The sequence below is a fragment of the Salmo salar genome, chromosome 15 (assembly GCF_965601325.2).
Source record: "Salmo salar chromosome 15, fSalSal1, whole genome shotgun sequence".
NCBI classification, from domain to species: Eukaryota; Metazoa; Chordata; class Actinopteri; order Salmoniformes; family Salmonidae; genus Salmo; species Salmo salar.
In genome coordinates this window covers 17,478,740-17,495,212 of record NC_138305.1, presented here as the reverse complement: position 1 = coordinate 17,495,212, position 16,473 = coordinate 17,478,740, and the positions used below count along the sequence as shown (strand labels likewise).

Here is a 16,473-nt window from a genome sequence, read left to right as displayed (position 1 = left end):
CTGCCTGCAACATTCTCCAGCATGACCGGTTTGGCGGTGCGTCAGTCATGGTGTGGGGTGGCATTTCTTTGGGGGGCCGCACAGCCCTCCATGTGCTCGCCAGAGGTAGCCTGACTGCCATTAGGTACCGAGATGAGATCCTCAGACCCCTTGTGAGGTCATATGCTGGTGCGGTTGGCCCTGGGTTCCTCCTAATGCAAGACAATGCTAGACCTCATGTGGCTGGAGTGTGTCAGCAGTTCCTGCAAGAGGAAGGCATTGATGCTATGGACTGGCCCCCCGTTCCCCAGACCTGAATCCAATTGAGCACATCTGGGACATCATGTCTCGATCCATCCACCAACGCCACGTTTCACCAGACTGTCCAGGAGTTGGCGGATGCTTTAGTCCAGGTCTGGGAGGAGATCCCTCAGGAGACCATCCGCCACCTCATCAGGAGCATGCCCAGGCATTGTAGGGAGGTCATACAGGCACGTGGAGGCCACACACACTACTGAGCCTCATTTTGACTTGTTTTAAGGACATTAAATCAAAGTTGGATCAGCCTGTAGTGTGGTTTTCCACTAGAGGTCGACCGATTATGATTTTTCAACGCCGGTACCGATTATTTGGAGGACCAGAAAAGCCGATACCGATTAATCGGCCGATTTATTATTACGATTTTTAGACACACACACACACACACACACACACACACACACACACACACACACACACACACACACACACACACACACACCTCTGAAGTGACAATGATACTGAAGAGTCTGCTTAGGAGACAAATACTCTCAACTGTTTGAATAATAAAAATAGAGTTTAAGTTACCTGTGATGAATGCTGAAAACAAAAACTGTAATTTCTATATGCAGGAAATCCTATTTTAATAATGGGCATGGTAAGAATTGACTACCAAAGTGCGAGTCATAACTCCCATGACACCTTCTAGCAAAATCTGAAAAGCGGTTCCTTCATTTATTCCATAGGATATTTTTAGATGAACTTAAAATAAGGACTGTGTTTGGTTTAGGCTTACACCACCTTGCCAATTTTATAACTGTGTAGACATCCATAGGATATAACTCTGATCAATATAAGCGAAGATAAAAAATTTGTAGAGTGGATTTATGAAAATGTGTTGACAAACGTTACCTAGTGAGATTTACACGGGTATCAAAACGCCGAGGCGGTTTAAGCACAAAACACAGACCTTATTTGAAGTAGATCAAGACATTCTCTATGGAAGACATGAACGGTAAAATAACGAAGGAACCCCTTTCAAGTTCAGCCGCAAGTTATTACAGGAATTATGACGCGTCGACTATTTCTCTCTAAACCATATACCTTTGACTATTACGAGCCTGCTGCTGCCTACCACCGCTCAGTCAGACTGCTCTATCAAATATCAAATCATATACTTAACTATAATATAATAATAAATAATATGGTCAAATCCGGAAACCATCATCTCGAAAACATTATTCTTTCAGTGACATACGGAACCGTTCCGTATTTTATCTAACGGGTGGCATCCATAAGTCTAAATATTCCTGTTACATCGCACAACCTACAATGTTATTTCATAGTTCCGTAAAATTCTGGCAAATTAGTTTGCAACGAGCCAGATTCTGTATACCCTGATTCTGCGTGCAACGAACGCAAGAGAACTGACACAATTTCACCTGGTTAATATTGCCTGCTAACCTGGATTTCTTTTAGCTAAATATGCAGGTTTAAAAATATATACTTCTGTGTATTGATTTTAAGAAAGGCATTGATGTTTATGGTTATGTACAGTCGTGCAACGATTGTGCTTTTTTCGCAAATGCGCTTTTATTAAATAATCCCCTGTTTGGCGAAGCCGGCTGTCTTTGTTAGGAAGAAATAGTCTTCACAGTTCGCAACAAGCCAGGCGGCCCAAACTGCTGCATATACCCTGACTCTGTTTGCAAGAGAAGTGACACATTTTCCCTAGTTAAAATAAATTTATGTTAGCAGGCAATATTAACTAAATATGCAGGTTTAAAAATATATACTTGTGTATTGATTTTAAGAAAGACATTGATGTTTATGGTTTGGTACACGTCGGAGCAAAGACAGTCCTTTTTCGCGAATGCGCACCACATCGATTATATGCAAAGCAGGACAGGCTAGATAAACTAGTAATATCATCAACCATTTGTAGTCAACTAGTGTTTATGATTGATTGATTGTTTTTTTATAAGATAAGTTTAATGCTAGCTAGCAACTTACCTTGGCAACGTAAAGCAGGTGGTTAGAGCGTTGGGCTAGTTAACGTAAGGTTGCATCCCCAAGCTGACAAGGTAAAAATCTGTCGTTCTGCCCCTGAACAAGGCAGTTAACCCACCGTTCCTAGGCCGTCATTGAAAATAAGAATGTGTTCTTTAACTGACTTGCCTAGTTAAATAAAGGTTTTACTTTTTCTTTTTTTATAAAAAAAAGAGAGAAAAAAAATTGGTGGCCAAAAATACCGATTACCGATTGTTATGAAAACTTGAAATCGGCACTAATTAAATCGGCCATTCCGATTAATCGGTCGACCTCTATTTTCCACTTTAATTTTGAGTGTGACTCCAAATCCAGACCTCCATGGGTTGATAAATTGGATTTCCATTGATTATTTTTGTGTGATTTTGTTGTCAGCACATTCAACTATGTAAAGAAAAAAGTATTTAATAAGATTATTTCATTCATTCAGATCTAGGATGTGTTATTTTAGTGTTCCCTTTATTTTTTTGAGCAGTGTATATAAATATTGATAATTTATTTGACAGAGACGCGCACCAACTGAAAGACGTATTAAGTCTCAGTTAAAGCAAACAAGCGAGCAAAACATCTCCTCTCTGTCTCAGTATGTGTAGACCATGTATCTGATGCTGTCTGGACAGCGAAACAGCACCTCTCTGTTTCAGTATGTGTAGACCATGTATCTGATGCTGTCTGGACAGCGAAACAGCACCTCTCTGTCTCAGTATGTGTAGACCATGTATCTGATGCTGTCTGGACAGCGAAACAGCACCTCTCTGTCTCAGTATGTGTAGACCATGTATCTGATGCTGTCTGGACAGCGAAACAGCACCTCTCTGTCTCAGTATGTGTAGACCATGTATCTGATGCTGTCTGGACAGTGAAACAGCACCTCTCTGTCTCAGTATGTGTAGACCATGTATCTGATGCTGTCTGGACAGCGAAACAGCACCTCTCTGTTTCAGTATGTGTAGACCATGTATCTGATGCTGTCTGGACAGTGAAACAGCACCTCTCTGTCTCAGTATGTGTAGACCATGTATCTGATGCTGTCTGGACAGCGAAACACCACCTCTCTGTCTCAGTATGTGTAGACCATGTATCTGATGCTGTCTGGACAGTGAAACAGCACCTCTCTGTCTCAGTATGTGTAGACCATGTATCTGATGCTGTCTGGACAGTGAAACAGCACCTCTCTGTCTCAGTATGTGTAGACCATGTATCTGATGCTGTGTGGACAAAAGGAGTATGGCATTGCATACTATTTCTAGCCAGACAGCATCAGATACAGAGCATTCGAGAAGTATTCAGACTGATTGACTTTTGTTACAGCCTTATTGTAAATGTTTTTTTTAATCCTCAACAATCTACACACAATACCACATAATGACTAAGCAAAAATCATTTTTTAGACATTTTTGACAAAAGTATAAAAAATAAAAAACTCAAACATACATTTACATAAGTATTCAGACCCTTTACTCGGTACTTTGTTGAAGCACCTTTGTCAGCGATTACAGCCTCGAATCTAACTGGGTATGACGGTACAAGCTTGGCACACATGTTTTGGGGAGTTTCTCCCATTCTTCTCTGCAGATCCTCTCAAGCTCTGTCAGGTTGGATGCAATAGGTTGCAATAAACTAGACGAGGTACGATCACGAATATCCTACCAACGGGACATCAAAAACTGTTTCACGGAATCGTGGCTGAATGACGACACGGATATTCCGCTAGCGGGATATACGCTGCACCGGCTAGATACACACCGGTAAGACGAGGGGGGGCGGTCTGTGCATATTTGTAAACAACAGATGGTGCACGAAATCTAAGGAAGTCTCTAGATTTTGCTCGCCTGAGGTAGAGAATCTTATGGTAAACTGCAGACCACACTATTTGCCAAGAGAGATTTCATCAATACTTTTCGTGGCTGTTTATTTACCACCACAGACAGATGCTGGCACTAAGACTGCACTCAGTCAGCTGTATAAGGAAATAAGCAAACAGGAAACCGCTCACCCAGAGGCGGCATTCCTAGTGGCCGGAGACTTTAACGCAGGGAAACTTAAATCAGTTAAATGTGCAACCAGAGAGGAAAAACTTCTAGATCACCTGTACTCCACACAGAGACGCGTACAAAGCTCTCCCTCACCCTCCATTTGGTAAATCTGACCACAATGCTATCCTCCTGATTCCTGCTTACAAGGAAAAATTAAAGCAGGAAGCACCACTGACTCGGTCTATAAAAAGGTGGTCAGATGAAGCAGATGCTAAGCTACAGGACAGTTTGCTATCACAGACTGGAACATGTTCCGGGATTCTTCCGATGGCATTGAGGAGTACACCACATCAGTCACTGGCTTTATCAATAACTGCATCGAGGACATCGTCCCCACAGTGACTGTACGTACATACCCCAACCAGAAGCCATGGATTACAGGCAACATCCGCACTAAGCTAAAGGGTAGAGCTGCCGCTTTCAAGGTGCGGGACTCTAACCCGGAACCTTAAAAGAAATTCTGCTATGCCCTCCGACAAACCATCTAATAGGCAAAGCTTCAATACAGGACTAAGATTGAATCGTACTACACCGGCTCCGACGCTCGTCTTATGTGGCAGGGCTTGCAAACTATTACAGACTACAAAGGGAAGCACAGCCGCGAGCTGCCCAGTGACACGAGCCTACCAGATGAGATGAATCACTTCTATGCTCGCTTCAAGGCAAGCAACACTGAGGCATGCATGAGAGCATCAGCTGTTCCGGACGACTGTGATCATGCTCTCCGTGCCGACGTGAGTAAGACCTTTAAACAGGTCAACATTCACAAGGCTGCGGGGCCAGACGGATTAGCAGGACGTGTGCTCCGGGCATGCGCTGACCTACTGGCAGGTGTCTTCACTGACATTTTTAACATGTCCCTGATTGAGTCTGTAATACCAACATGTTTCAAGCAGACCACCATAGTCCCTGCGCCAAAGAACACTAAGGCAACCAGCCTAAATGACTACAGACCTGTAGCACTCACGTCCGTAACCATGAAGTGCTTTGAAAGGCTGGTAATGGCTCACATCAACACCATTATCCCAGAAACACTATACCCACTCCAATTTGCATACCACCCAAACAATGCAATCTCTATTGCACTCCACACTGCCCTTTCCCACCTGGAAAAAAGGAACACCTACGTGAGGATGCTATTCATTGACTACAGCTCAGCGTTCAACACCATAGTACCCTCAAAGTTCATCACTAAGAAAAGGATCCTGGGACTAAACACCTCCCTCTGCAACTGGATCCTGGACATTCTGACGGGCCACCCCCAGGTGGTGAGGGTAGGTAGCAACACATCTGCCACACTGATCCTCAACACTGGAGCCCCTCAGGGGTGCATGCTCAGTCCCCTCCTGTACTCCCTGTTCACCCATGACTGCGTGGCCAGGCACGACTCCAACACCATCATTAAGTTTGCTGATGACAACAGTGGTAGGCCTGATCACCGACAACGACGAGACAGCCTATAGGGAGGAGATCTGAGACCTGGCCGTGTGGTGCCAGGACAACAACCTCTCCCTCAACGTAACCAAGACAAAGGAGATAATTGTGGACTACAGGAAAAGGAGGAACGAGCACGTCCCCATTCTCATCGACGAGGCTGTAGTGGAGCAGGTTGACAGCTTCAAGTTCCTTGGTGTCCACATCACCAACAAACTAGAATGGTCCAAACACACCAAGACAGTTGTGAAGAGGGCACGACAAAACCTATTCCCCCTTAGGAGACTGAAAAGATTTGGCATGCGTCCTCAGATCCGCAAAAGGTTCTACAGCTGCAACATCAAGAGCATCCTGACTGGTTGCATCACTGCCTGGTACGGCAACCGCTCGGGCCTCCGACCGCAAGGCACTACAGAGGGTAGTGCGTACGGCCCAGTACATCACTGTGGCTAAGCTGCCTGCCATCCAGGACCTCTACACCAGGCGGTGTCAGAGGAAGGCCCTAAAAATTGTCAAAGACCCCAGCCACCCCAGTCATAGACTGTTCACTCTACTACTGCATGGCAAGTGGTACCGGAGTGCCAAGTCTAGGACAAAAAAGGCTTCTCAACAGTTTTTACCCCCAAGCCATAAGACTCCTGAACAAGTAATCAAATGGCTACCCAGACTATTTGCATTGTGTGCCCCCAAACCCCTCTTTTACGCTGCTGCTACTCTTTGTTTATCATATATGCATAGTCACTTTAACTATACATTCATGTATAGGGGCGGCAGAGTAGCCTAGTGGTTAGAGCGTTGGATTAGTAACCGAAAGGCTGCAAGATCGAATCCCTGAGCTGACAAGGTAAAAATCTGTCATTCTGCCCCTGAACAAGGCAGTTAACCCACTGTTCCTATGCCGTCATTTAAAATAAGAATTTGTCCTTAACTGACTTGCCTAGTTAAAATAAAAGAAAAAAAATTTACATACCACCTCAATTAGCCAGACTAACCGGTGCCCCGCACATTGGCTACCCGGACTATCTGCATTGTCCCGCCAACCCCTCTTTTATGCTACTGCTACTCTGTTCATCATATATGCATAGTCACTTTAACCATATCTACATGTACATACTACCTCAATCAGCCTGACTAACCGGTGTCTGTATGTAGCCTCGCTACTTTTATAGCCTCGCTACTGTTATTTTTCACTGTTGTTTTCATTTCTTATCTATTGTTCACCTAATACCTTTTTTTACCTCCAGACCGGAGGGGGGCCTCCGTCCAAGGGAACTGATCCCCAGCAGTTTGCCCCTCTCCTTAACCCCAATGATGACGATGGACAACTCGACCCACCAATATTTAGTAAGCATAAATAACTGGTAAATATCAATGACTATAATGCACGGTAAAACTAACGTTAATGCTACTTCACTACAATGTTACCGTTATCAGGTCCGTTACAGCATGTTACATAACATCCTCATTAACACCAAGGCTGCTCATATCGTAAACCCCAATTCAATTGTTGTACAAAATGGGCACGTAAATAGCCAAATAAAGAGTTACTTTTCTTTAATGATTTTCTTTCCTAGAGTTGAACTGACACCCTGTGCTGTGGAGAAGCAGCAGTGCCTGGATCTTGCACCAGCAACAAAAACAGCAGACGGGCCAAGCAAACGCCCCAGAACTGACATGAACCAAGCTCAGATTGATGTTTCGGAGCTGGGGAGAGACAAAAATCGACTGCAGATTGAGGTCCTGAATTTACAAAAAGAGCTACAGCAAATTCAGAAACAGAAACTCCTTCAGGGAAACAAATGCCCACTGTGTAAAGAATACTGATCTTTTTATTTATTAAAACAATTATTTATTAAAACAATGTTTTCCCAAGCAGTTTGGTGTCCTCTAGTCTTGTCCCCACTCTTGTGTTCTGGTGCTTCCAGTTCCACCCTGTATGGTATTGAGAATAACAAAGTCTTAACAATACATTTGAATACAGATAGCCTAATTAGGAATTGTACGTGTCGATCAAAATATAATATTGCTTTTTACATGTTACCAATGTTACATTATACACACACACACCTTAGGCTGCAAAATGGTTCTCAATCAAGGTTCTCCTCACAGCATTCCCATTGGCAGCACGGTCCTCCTCAGTCTCCTCAGGTAGGTCCTCCTCGGCCTCTTCAGGTAGGTCCTCCTCGGCCTCTTCAGGTAGATCCTCCTCGGCCTCTTCAGGTAGGTCCTCCTCAGTCTCCTCAGGTAGGTCCTCCTCAGGTAGGTCCTCCTCGGCCTCCTCAGGTAGGTCATCCTCAGGTAGGTCCTCCTCAGATAGGTCCTCCTCAGCCTCCTCAGGTAGGTCATCCTCAGTCTACTCAGGTAGGTCCACTCAGCCTCCTCAGGTAGGTCCTCCTCGGCCTCCTCAGGTAGGTCCTCCTCGGCCTCCTCAGGTAGGTCCTCCTCGGCCTCCTCAGGTAGGTCCTCCTCAGGTAGGTCCTCCTCAGGTAGGTCATCCTCAGGTATGTCCACTCAGTCTCCTCAGGTATGTCCTCCTCAGCCTCCTCAGGTAGGTCCTCCTCAGCCTCCTCAGGTAGGTCCTCCTCAGCCTCCTCAGGTAGGTCCTCCTCAGCCTCCTCAGGTAGGTCCTCCTCGGCCTCCTCAGGTAGGTCCTCCTCAGGTAGGTCCTCCTCAGGTAGGTCATCCTCAGGTATGTCCACTCAGTCTCCTCAGGTATGTCCTCCTCAGCCTCCTCAGGTAGGTCCTCCTCAGCCTCCTCAGGTAGGTCCTCCTCAGCCTCCTCAGGTAGGTCCACTCAGCCTCCTCAGGTAGGTCCTCCTCAGCCTCCTCAGGTAGGTCCTCCTCAGTCTCCTCAGGTAGGTCCTCCTCAGGTAGGTCCACCTCAGGTAGGTCCACTCAGCCTCCTCAGGTAGGTCCTCCTCAGGTAGGTCCTCCTCAGGTAGGTCCACTCAGTCTCCTCAGGTAGGTCCTCCTCAGGTAGGTCCTCCTCAGGTATGTCCACTCAGTCTCCTCAGGTATGTCCTCCTCAGCCTCCTCAGGTAGGTCCTCCTCAGCCTCCTCAGGTAGGTCCTCCTCAGCCTCCTCAGGTAGGTCCTCCTCAGCCTCCTCAGGTAGGTCCTCCTCAGTCTCCTCAGGTAGGTCCTCCTCAGGTAGGTCCTCCTCAGCCTCCTCAAGTAGGTCCTCCTCAGGTAGGTCCTCCTCAGGTAGGTCCTCCTCAGGTAGGTCCTCCTCAGGTAGGTCCTCCTCAGGTAGGTCCACTCAGCCTCCTCAGGTAGGTCCTCCTCAGTCTCCTCAGGTAGGTCCTCCTCAGTCTCCTCAGGTAGGTCCTCCTCGGCCTCCTCAGGTAGGTCCTCCTCGGCCTCCTCAGGTAGGTCCTCCTCGGCCTCCTCAGGTAGGTCCTCCTCAGGTAGGTCCTCCTCAGGTAGGTCATCCTCAGTCTACTCAGGTAGGTCCACTCAGCCTCCTCAGGTAGGTCCTCCTCAGCCTCCTCAGGTAGGTCCTCCTCAGTCTCCTCAGGTAGGTCCTCCTCAGGTAGGTCCACCTCAGGTAGGTCCACTCAGCCTCCTCAGGTAGGTCCTCCTCAGGTAGGTCCTCCTCAGGTAGGTCCACTCAGTCTCCTCAGGTAGGTCCTCCTCAGGTAGGTCCTCCTCAGGTATGTCCACTCAGTCTCCTCAGGTATGTCCTCCTCAGCCTCCTCAGGTAGGTCCTCCTCAGCCTCCTCAGGTAGGTCCTCCTCAGCCTCCTCAGGTAGGTCCTCCTCAGCCTCCTCAGGTAGGTCCTCCTCAGCCTCCTCAGGTAGGTCCTCCTCAGTCTCCTCAGGTAGGTCCTCCTCAGGTAGGTCCTCCTCAGCCTCCTCAAGTAGGTCCTCCTCAGGTAGGTCCTCCTCAGGTAAGTCCTCCTCAGGTAGGTCCTCCTCAGGTAGGTCCTCCTCAGGTAGGTCCACTCAGCCTCCTCAGGTAGGTCCTCCTCAGTCTCCTCAGGTAGGTCCTCCTCAGTCTCCTCAGGTAGGTCCTCCTCGGCCTCCTCAGGTAGGTCCTCCTCGGCCTCCTCAGGTAGGTCCTCCTCGGCCTCCTCAGGTAGGTCCTCCTCAGGTAGGTCCTCCTCGGCCTCCTCAGGTAGGTCATCCTCAGCCTCCTCAGGTAGGTCCTCCTCAGCCTCCTCAGGTAGGTCCTCCTCAGTCTCCTCAGGTAGGTCCTCCTCAGGTAGGTCCTCCTCAGCCAGGTCCTCCTCAGGTAGGTCCTCCTCAGCCAGGTCCTCCTCAGCCAGGTCCTCCTCAGGTAGGTCCTCCTCAGCCTCCTCAGGTAGGTCCTCCTCAGCCTCCTCAGGTAGGTCCTCCTCAGCCTCCTCAGGTAGGTCCTCCTCAGTCTCCTCAGGTAAGTCCTCCTCAGGTAGGTCCTCCTCAGGTAGGTCCTCCTCAGGTAGGTCCTCCTCAGGTAGGTCCTCAGTCTCCTCAGGTAGGTCCTCCTCAGGTAGGTCCTCCTCAGGTAGGTCCTCAGCCTCCTCAGGTAGGTCCTCCTCAGGTAGGTCCTCAGGTAGGTCCTCCTCAGCCTCAGGTAGGTCCTCCTCAGGTAGGTCCTCCTCAGGTAGGTCCTCCTCAATCTCCTCAGGTAGGTCCTCCTCAGGTAGGTCCTCCTCAGTCTCCTCAGGTAGGTCCTCCTCAGGTAGGTCCTCCTCAGCCTCCTCAGGTAGGTCCTCCTCGGCCTCCTCAGGTAGGTCCTCCTCGGCCTCCTCAGGTAGGTCCTCCTCGGCCTCCTCAGGTAGGTCCTCCTCAGGTAGGTCCTCCTCGGCCTCCTCAGCCTCCTCAGGTAGGTCATCCTCAGCCTCCTCAGGTAGGTCCTCCTCAGTCTCCTCAGGTAGGTCATCCTCAGTCTCCTCAGGTAGGTCCTCCTCAGCCAGGTCCTCCTCAGGTAGGTCCTCCTCAGCCTCCTCAGGTAGGTCCTCCTCAGTCTCCTCAGGTAGGTCATCCTCAGCCTCCTCAGGTCGGTCATCCTCAGCCTCCTCAGGTAGGTCCTCCTCAGGTAGGTCCTCCTCAGGTAAGTCCTCCTCAGGTAAGTCCTCCTCAGCCTCCTCAGGTAGGTCCTCCTCAGGTAGGTCCTCCTCAGTCAGGTCCTCCTCAGGTAGGTCCTCCTCAGGTAGGTCCTCCTCAGTCTCCTCAGGTAGGTCCTCCTCAGCCTCCTCAGGTAGGTCCTCCTCAGGTAGGTCCTCCTCAGCCTCCTCAGGTAGGTCCTCCTCAGGTAGGTCCTCCTCAGTCTCCTCAGGTAGGTCCTCCTCAGGTAGGTCCTCCTCAGCCTCCTCAGGTAGGTCATCCTCAGCCTCCTCAGGTAGGTCCTCCTCAGCCTCCTCAGGTAGGTCCTCCTCAGTCTCCTCAGTCTCCTCAGGTAGGTCCTCCTCAGGTAGGTCCTCCTCAGCCTCCTCAGGTAGATTGTCTCCTTGTCTCTTGCCAAAGTTATACAGAACCACCACTGCAATAATGATTGTCAGTTTATTGTCCATCTTCGTGCAGAACCCCTCCTTTAGGCATGGGAGAAAAAAAAATCCACACTCCAAAAACTCTCTCTATGAGACCTCCTGCCAGGATATGAGAGGTGTTGTATTCTCTCTCTATGAGACCTCCTGCCAGGATATGAGAGGTGTTGTATTCTCTCTCTATGAGACCTCCTGCCAGGATATGAGAGGTGTTGTATTCTCTCTCTATGAGACCTCCTGCCAGGATATGAGAGGTGTTGTATTCTCTCTCTATGAGACCTCCTGCCAGGATATGAGAGGTGTTGTATTCTCTCTCTATGAGACCTCCTGCCAGGATATGAGAGGTGTTGTATTCTCTTTCTATGAGACCTCCTGCCAGGATATGAGAGGTGTTGTATTCTCTCTCTATGAGACCTCCTGCCAGGATATGAGAGGTGTTGTATTCTCTCTCTATGAGACCTCCTGCCAGGATATGAGAGGTGTTGTATTCTCTCTCTATGAGACCTCCTGCCAGGATATGAGAGGTGTTGTATTCTCTCTCTTCAGGTGTCTGGGGGTTTAAAAGAGGAGTAAAAAAATATGCCTGTTGTGAATGTGTGAACAGTCTATTGCCCCTAGTACACCTGGGAATCTCGCTTTCCTGTAAAATCCAGCTTCTGTTTCCTCTGTAGGACTGAACCTGATGTACTGATTCTTCAGACCGGCAATAGCACTGGACACTGACTACAATCCTGTAGACGGGTTGACTTGTGGAGTCCAGAAAGGTCCCCATCCACCATCTGGGTCCATCCAGTTACGTAGAACCGTAGAACCACCAGGAGCTGAAGAAGTGGGGGGTACAGCTGATCCTTTCACTCCCACGCTTGGTCCAACCTTTCTTTACAGTTGCATTACAGAGTCCTTGGAGAAGTGGTATCTCCTTGAAAACCCATCATTATCATAAAACTCAACAGGATTCAACCGGTCTCTAATTGTTCTCGGAGGAACTCCGTCGTTTTGGTCTCTCCACAGTTGATATGCTGCCATTTGATCAGATAAACCACCTCAAGTGGCAGTTTAGAATTCATCTCCAATCTAAAACAAAATTGTATTCATTGAGCAACAGGCTTAAAATTAATCTAGGTTTAAAGTGAAAACTAAACTTAGATTAGAGGAAGGATTTAATTTAAATTGGATTAATTTAAAACTAAATTTAAAATTTGGTGCAAAAAGATTAGATAAATCTTGATTTAACCCAGTTTAAGAGTTAATCCATGTTGGTGCAACCCACCCTGAGGTAAATAGTTTCCTCCGTTGCAAAAATACTGAATCTTAGGAGTTGATTCATAGCGGAAATGAGTCTTGACATCCAGAAATGGGAGTCGACGGGAATCGATTTTTTTGGAGTCGACTCCCCACCACTACCTGTGGGAAAACAACCTGTGGTTACTTAGGTTACCCAATCGGTTCACAGCAAAAAAACATTACCCTTTTCAAATGCAATTTTCTTGTTGTCTGCTTGTTTTAGACCAACATTACAAACAAATGGATGATACAGCTACAAGTCGTGAGTGGAGCTACAAATGGACTCTACTAAACAAGGTAAATGTCTTAGCTGTGAATAAATGTTTTCCAAACACAAAGAAACGTGTAGCCTAGCCTACTTGGGGTGCGTTCGTAAATTCACTCTGGCTATTTTCTCAGATTTCAGAGCAGTCTCGTCTGAGTGTGCCAGAGCGCAGAATAACTGATGAATTTAAGTACGCTCCGTCGGTCAGGTTTTTTAAAGCCACCAGGGCTCTATTTCCCTATGTGGGAGCATTGTGATCCGTCGGTCGGGTTTTTTAAAGCCACCAGGGCTCTATTTCCCTATGTGGCAGCATTGTGATCCGTCGGTCGGGTTTTTTAAAGCCACCAGGGCTCTATTTCCCTATGTGGGAGCATTGTGGTCCGTTGGTCGTTTTTTTTAAAGTCACCAGGGCTCTATTTCCCTATGTGGGAGCATTGGGATTCGTCGGTTGGGTTTTTTGACCTGGTTACATGTAATGGTGACTAACCCCATTCTGTACAAATTTGTGCAACTGTGGCATTCAAACAAGGCTGCAATGAAAACTTTTACTTTTTTTTTTATTTAACCTTTATTTAACTAGGCAAGTCAGTTAAGAACATATTCTTATTTACAATAACGGCCTACACCGGACGACGGTGGGGAAATTATGCGCTGCCCAATCATGGCCGGTTGTGATACAGCCTGGATTCGAACAGGGTGTCTGTAGTGACGCCTGTAGCACTGAGATGCAGTGCCTTAGACCGCTGAACCAGGGTCTGTAGTGACGCCTGTAGCACTGAGGTGCAGTGCCTTAGACCGCTGACCCAGGGTCTGTAGTGACGCTTCCAGCACTGAGATGCAGTGCCTTAGACCGCTGAACCAGGGTCTGTAGTGACGCCTCCAGCACTGAGATGCAGTGACTTAGACCGCTGAACCAGGGTCTGTAGTGACACCTCCAGCACTGAGATGCAGTACCTTAGACCGCTGAACCAGGGTCTGTAGTGACGCCTCCAGCACTGAGATGCAGGGCCTTAGGCCGCTGAACCAGGGTCTGTAGTGACGCCTCCAGCACTGAGATGCAGTGCCTTAGACCGCTGAACCAGGGTCTGTAGTGACACCTCCAGCACTGAGATGCAGTGCCTTAGACCGCTGAACCACTCGGGAGCCCTAACGGGACTGTAGCGACTGTGTTGACGTCAAAATCAGGGGTGTGAACTACGTTTCTATTCAAGCGTCGATTGACATGGTAATAGCCAGATAGTATCGGAGTAAAGTTATAGAAAACTGACCCCTCTGACGCTGTACGTTAAATTGTGACGTGTCATGATGTAACGTATAGCACCCATAATGCAACTGATTCTGTGTCGTACAGCCTCTCTCCACCAGGTGTAGAGCTTCTCTCAGTTTAAAACAAGAAAGGGACAGGGTGGGGGGGTGCCTAGTCAATTGTACAACTGAATGCATTCATCTTTTGCATCATCACTGCCAGCCATCATGACTCTCAAAAGCAGCGACAGCCGCTGTTATCTTCTGAACTTTAGAGTCGCCCTAAATATCTGATTCACATCTGATGCAAACCTTCAAATAGGTATGTAATGACACATTATATAAACTCTTTATAGTGCTTTATTTACATTTTAGAGGTGATAATGAAAAGACGTTTCCCCACACGGCTCATCTCCCCCTTTCACTATCACGCAATAGATTTCGCTTCCCCACTCGCCATTTTTAAAAAGACCCGACGGAGCTCATTGACTTCTTCAATCATGCAGACGGGCATCATGAAGGTCTCGTCATAGATTTTGCTGGAAAGGGGAGAAATTGTGCTTTACAATGATATTCATAATACAGTTGACCTGGAAGTATTACGTTTTTTGGGGCACTAAAATAAGGTCACTTGTACAGAACAGTGCAATGTACAAAAGTTTGTTAGCTACCGTTACATTGAACAACACAGCAGCTGTTCGGCATGTTTTTTTTTTTTTTTTTTTTACATTATTATTATTATTTTTCGAACTAGGCAAGTCAGTTAAGAACATACTTATTTACAATGACGGCCTACCCTGGCCAAGCCCTAACCTAGACGACGCTAGGGACAATTTTACGCCGCTCTATGGGACTCCGAATCACGGCCAGTTGTGATACAGCCTGGAATCAAACCGGAGTCTGTAGTGACGCCTCTAGCACTGAGATGCAGTGCCTTAGACCGCTGCGCCACTCGGGAGCCCCATCAAATCAAATTGTATTTTACACGCTGAATACAACAGGTGTAGATCTTACTGTGAAATGCTTACTTACAAGCCCAATGCTTTAAGAAGTTAAGAAAAATATAAAAATAAGTGTTAAGTAAAAAATAGATAAGTAGACAACAGAAAATAAAAGTAACCAATAATTAAACAGCAGCAGTAAAATAACAATCAAGGCTATATACAGGTACCATACAGAGTCAATGTGCGAGGTCACCGTTAGTTGAGGTAGAGTTAAAGTGACTATGCATACACAGTAAACAGAGAGTTGCAGCAGGGTAACAGAGGGGTCTGGGTAGCCCAACAGGGGTGAATGTGAAAGAATGTTTAGCTTCTCCAAGCTGTGAGCGTGGTCGAGGGGAATTCCTTATCATTACATGATACCGACTCCACCCAGGAGTTTAGAAATCAATTACCAGGGTTACAGCTTCCAAGCACGTTCCATTATTAATTATTATTTATATGTTACTGTCAGCTTGTTGACGGGGGGAATAGTTGTTTTATATCAGTTAACTAACTACTAGGTAAATAATAACATCGTAACGTTATCTATATAGATAAAGGAATTATTCAAACTAGGACAACAGTCAAACACTATCTAGCTAGATAACCTTACAACCATAGTAACGTGACTTCGTCAGTGGCTAGCTTAACTACTGAGTTACTGCGACAGGCTAGCTAAAAGAGTTAGCTAAAGCTGCTAGCCTACGTACTTACTAGTCGAGGGATATAGCTAACGTTAACTAAACATAACGGTCAGTCTGGCCAACCGGTCCAGCAGCATTGAACTGTACTGTTATTTATATGATGCTGTCATTCTGAAACGGTAGTTTTCAGCCAACCCCCTCTGGGGGCCTCCGTTATAATCACACACATACGCACTCACTCACTCACTGCGCCGCTAACGCTTTGACTGCGGTGGTACTCGAGGAGTGTCTACCTGCAGAACAGTTAGCTAACTAGCTATTAAAACATAACTAGTTGTCATGAAGTCCGCTTCTAAATTGTTTATATCGTAGTGATAATAGTTAGTGACATTTACTGACTGTCTCGTGTGAAGAGCCTCTATTTGATCCGTTGTTTCCGAGCCTGTCCGGTCTGTGATAGCTGCGTTGCTACGGTCTGTTCACTGTGGTAACTGTTGACCAGCTCTGCTGCGTGCCCAACCGCGCCTGCGCGGCACCCCTGCGGTCCCAGTGGCGAGGTTTGACCTGCGTCACAGCGAAACTGCATCACCTCGGATCCCACAGGTGCCATGGTGGATCTATATCACTTGGGGTTTATTCATTCCGCCTAATTTGTTGCAAAACCTTTCTTAAACGAAGGCAAAACGGAACGAAACGAGGGACTTTGGGATAGTTCGAAATGTTACTGTTACTGTTTATTATATATCCTGTTGCCTAGTAACTTTATCCCTACCTAGCCACCTCATTTTCGAACGTTGCTATGGGTACAGCCAAACAACGGAAGTGATGGT

At 47.2% G+C, this 16,473-nt stretch overlaps 1 protein-coding gene across 1 annotated transcript; it reads right to left on the bottom strand.

Moving 5' to 3' along the window:
- Positions 1–660: 660 nt before the first annotated feature.
- Positions 661–16,155, bottom strand: LOC145860864 (uncharacterized). Its single transcript, XM_082961601.1, has 4 exons — positions 16,043–16,155; positions 12,493–12,626; positions 7,824–12,296; positions 661–7,688 (listed from the first exon to the last, which is right to left on the bottom strand). The coding sequence occupies exon 3, from the start codon at positions 11,247–11,249 to the stop codon at positions 9,405–9,407; it is 1,845 nt and encodes a 614-aa protein (XP_082817727.1). The 5' UTR covers positions 11,250–12,296; positions 12,493–12,626; positions 16,043–16,155; the 3' UTR covers positions 661–7,688; positions 7,824–9,404.
- Between the last annotated feature and the right edge of the window lie 318 nt (positions 16,156–16,473).

Coding starts and splice junctions, on each gene's coding strand:
- LOC145860864 (XM_082961601.1), bottom strand. CDS start 11,249: ATGGACAATAAACTGACAATCATTATTGCAGTGGTGGTTCTGTATAAC.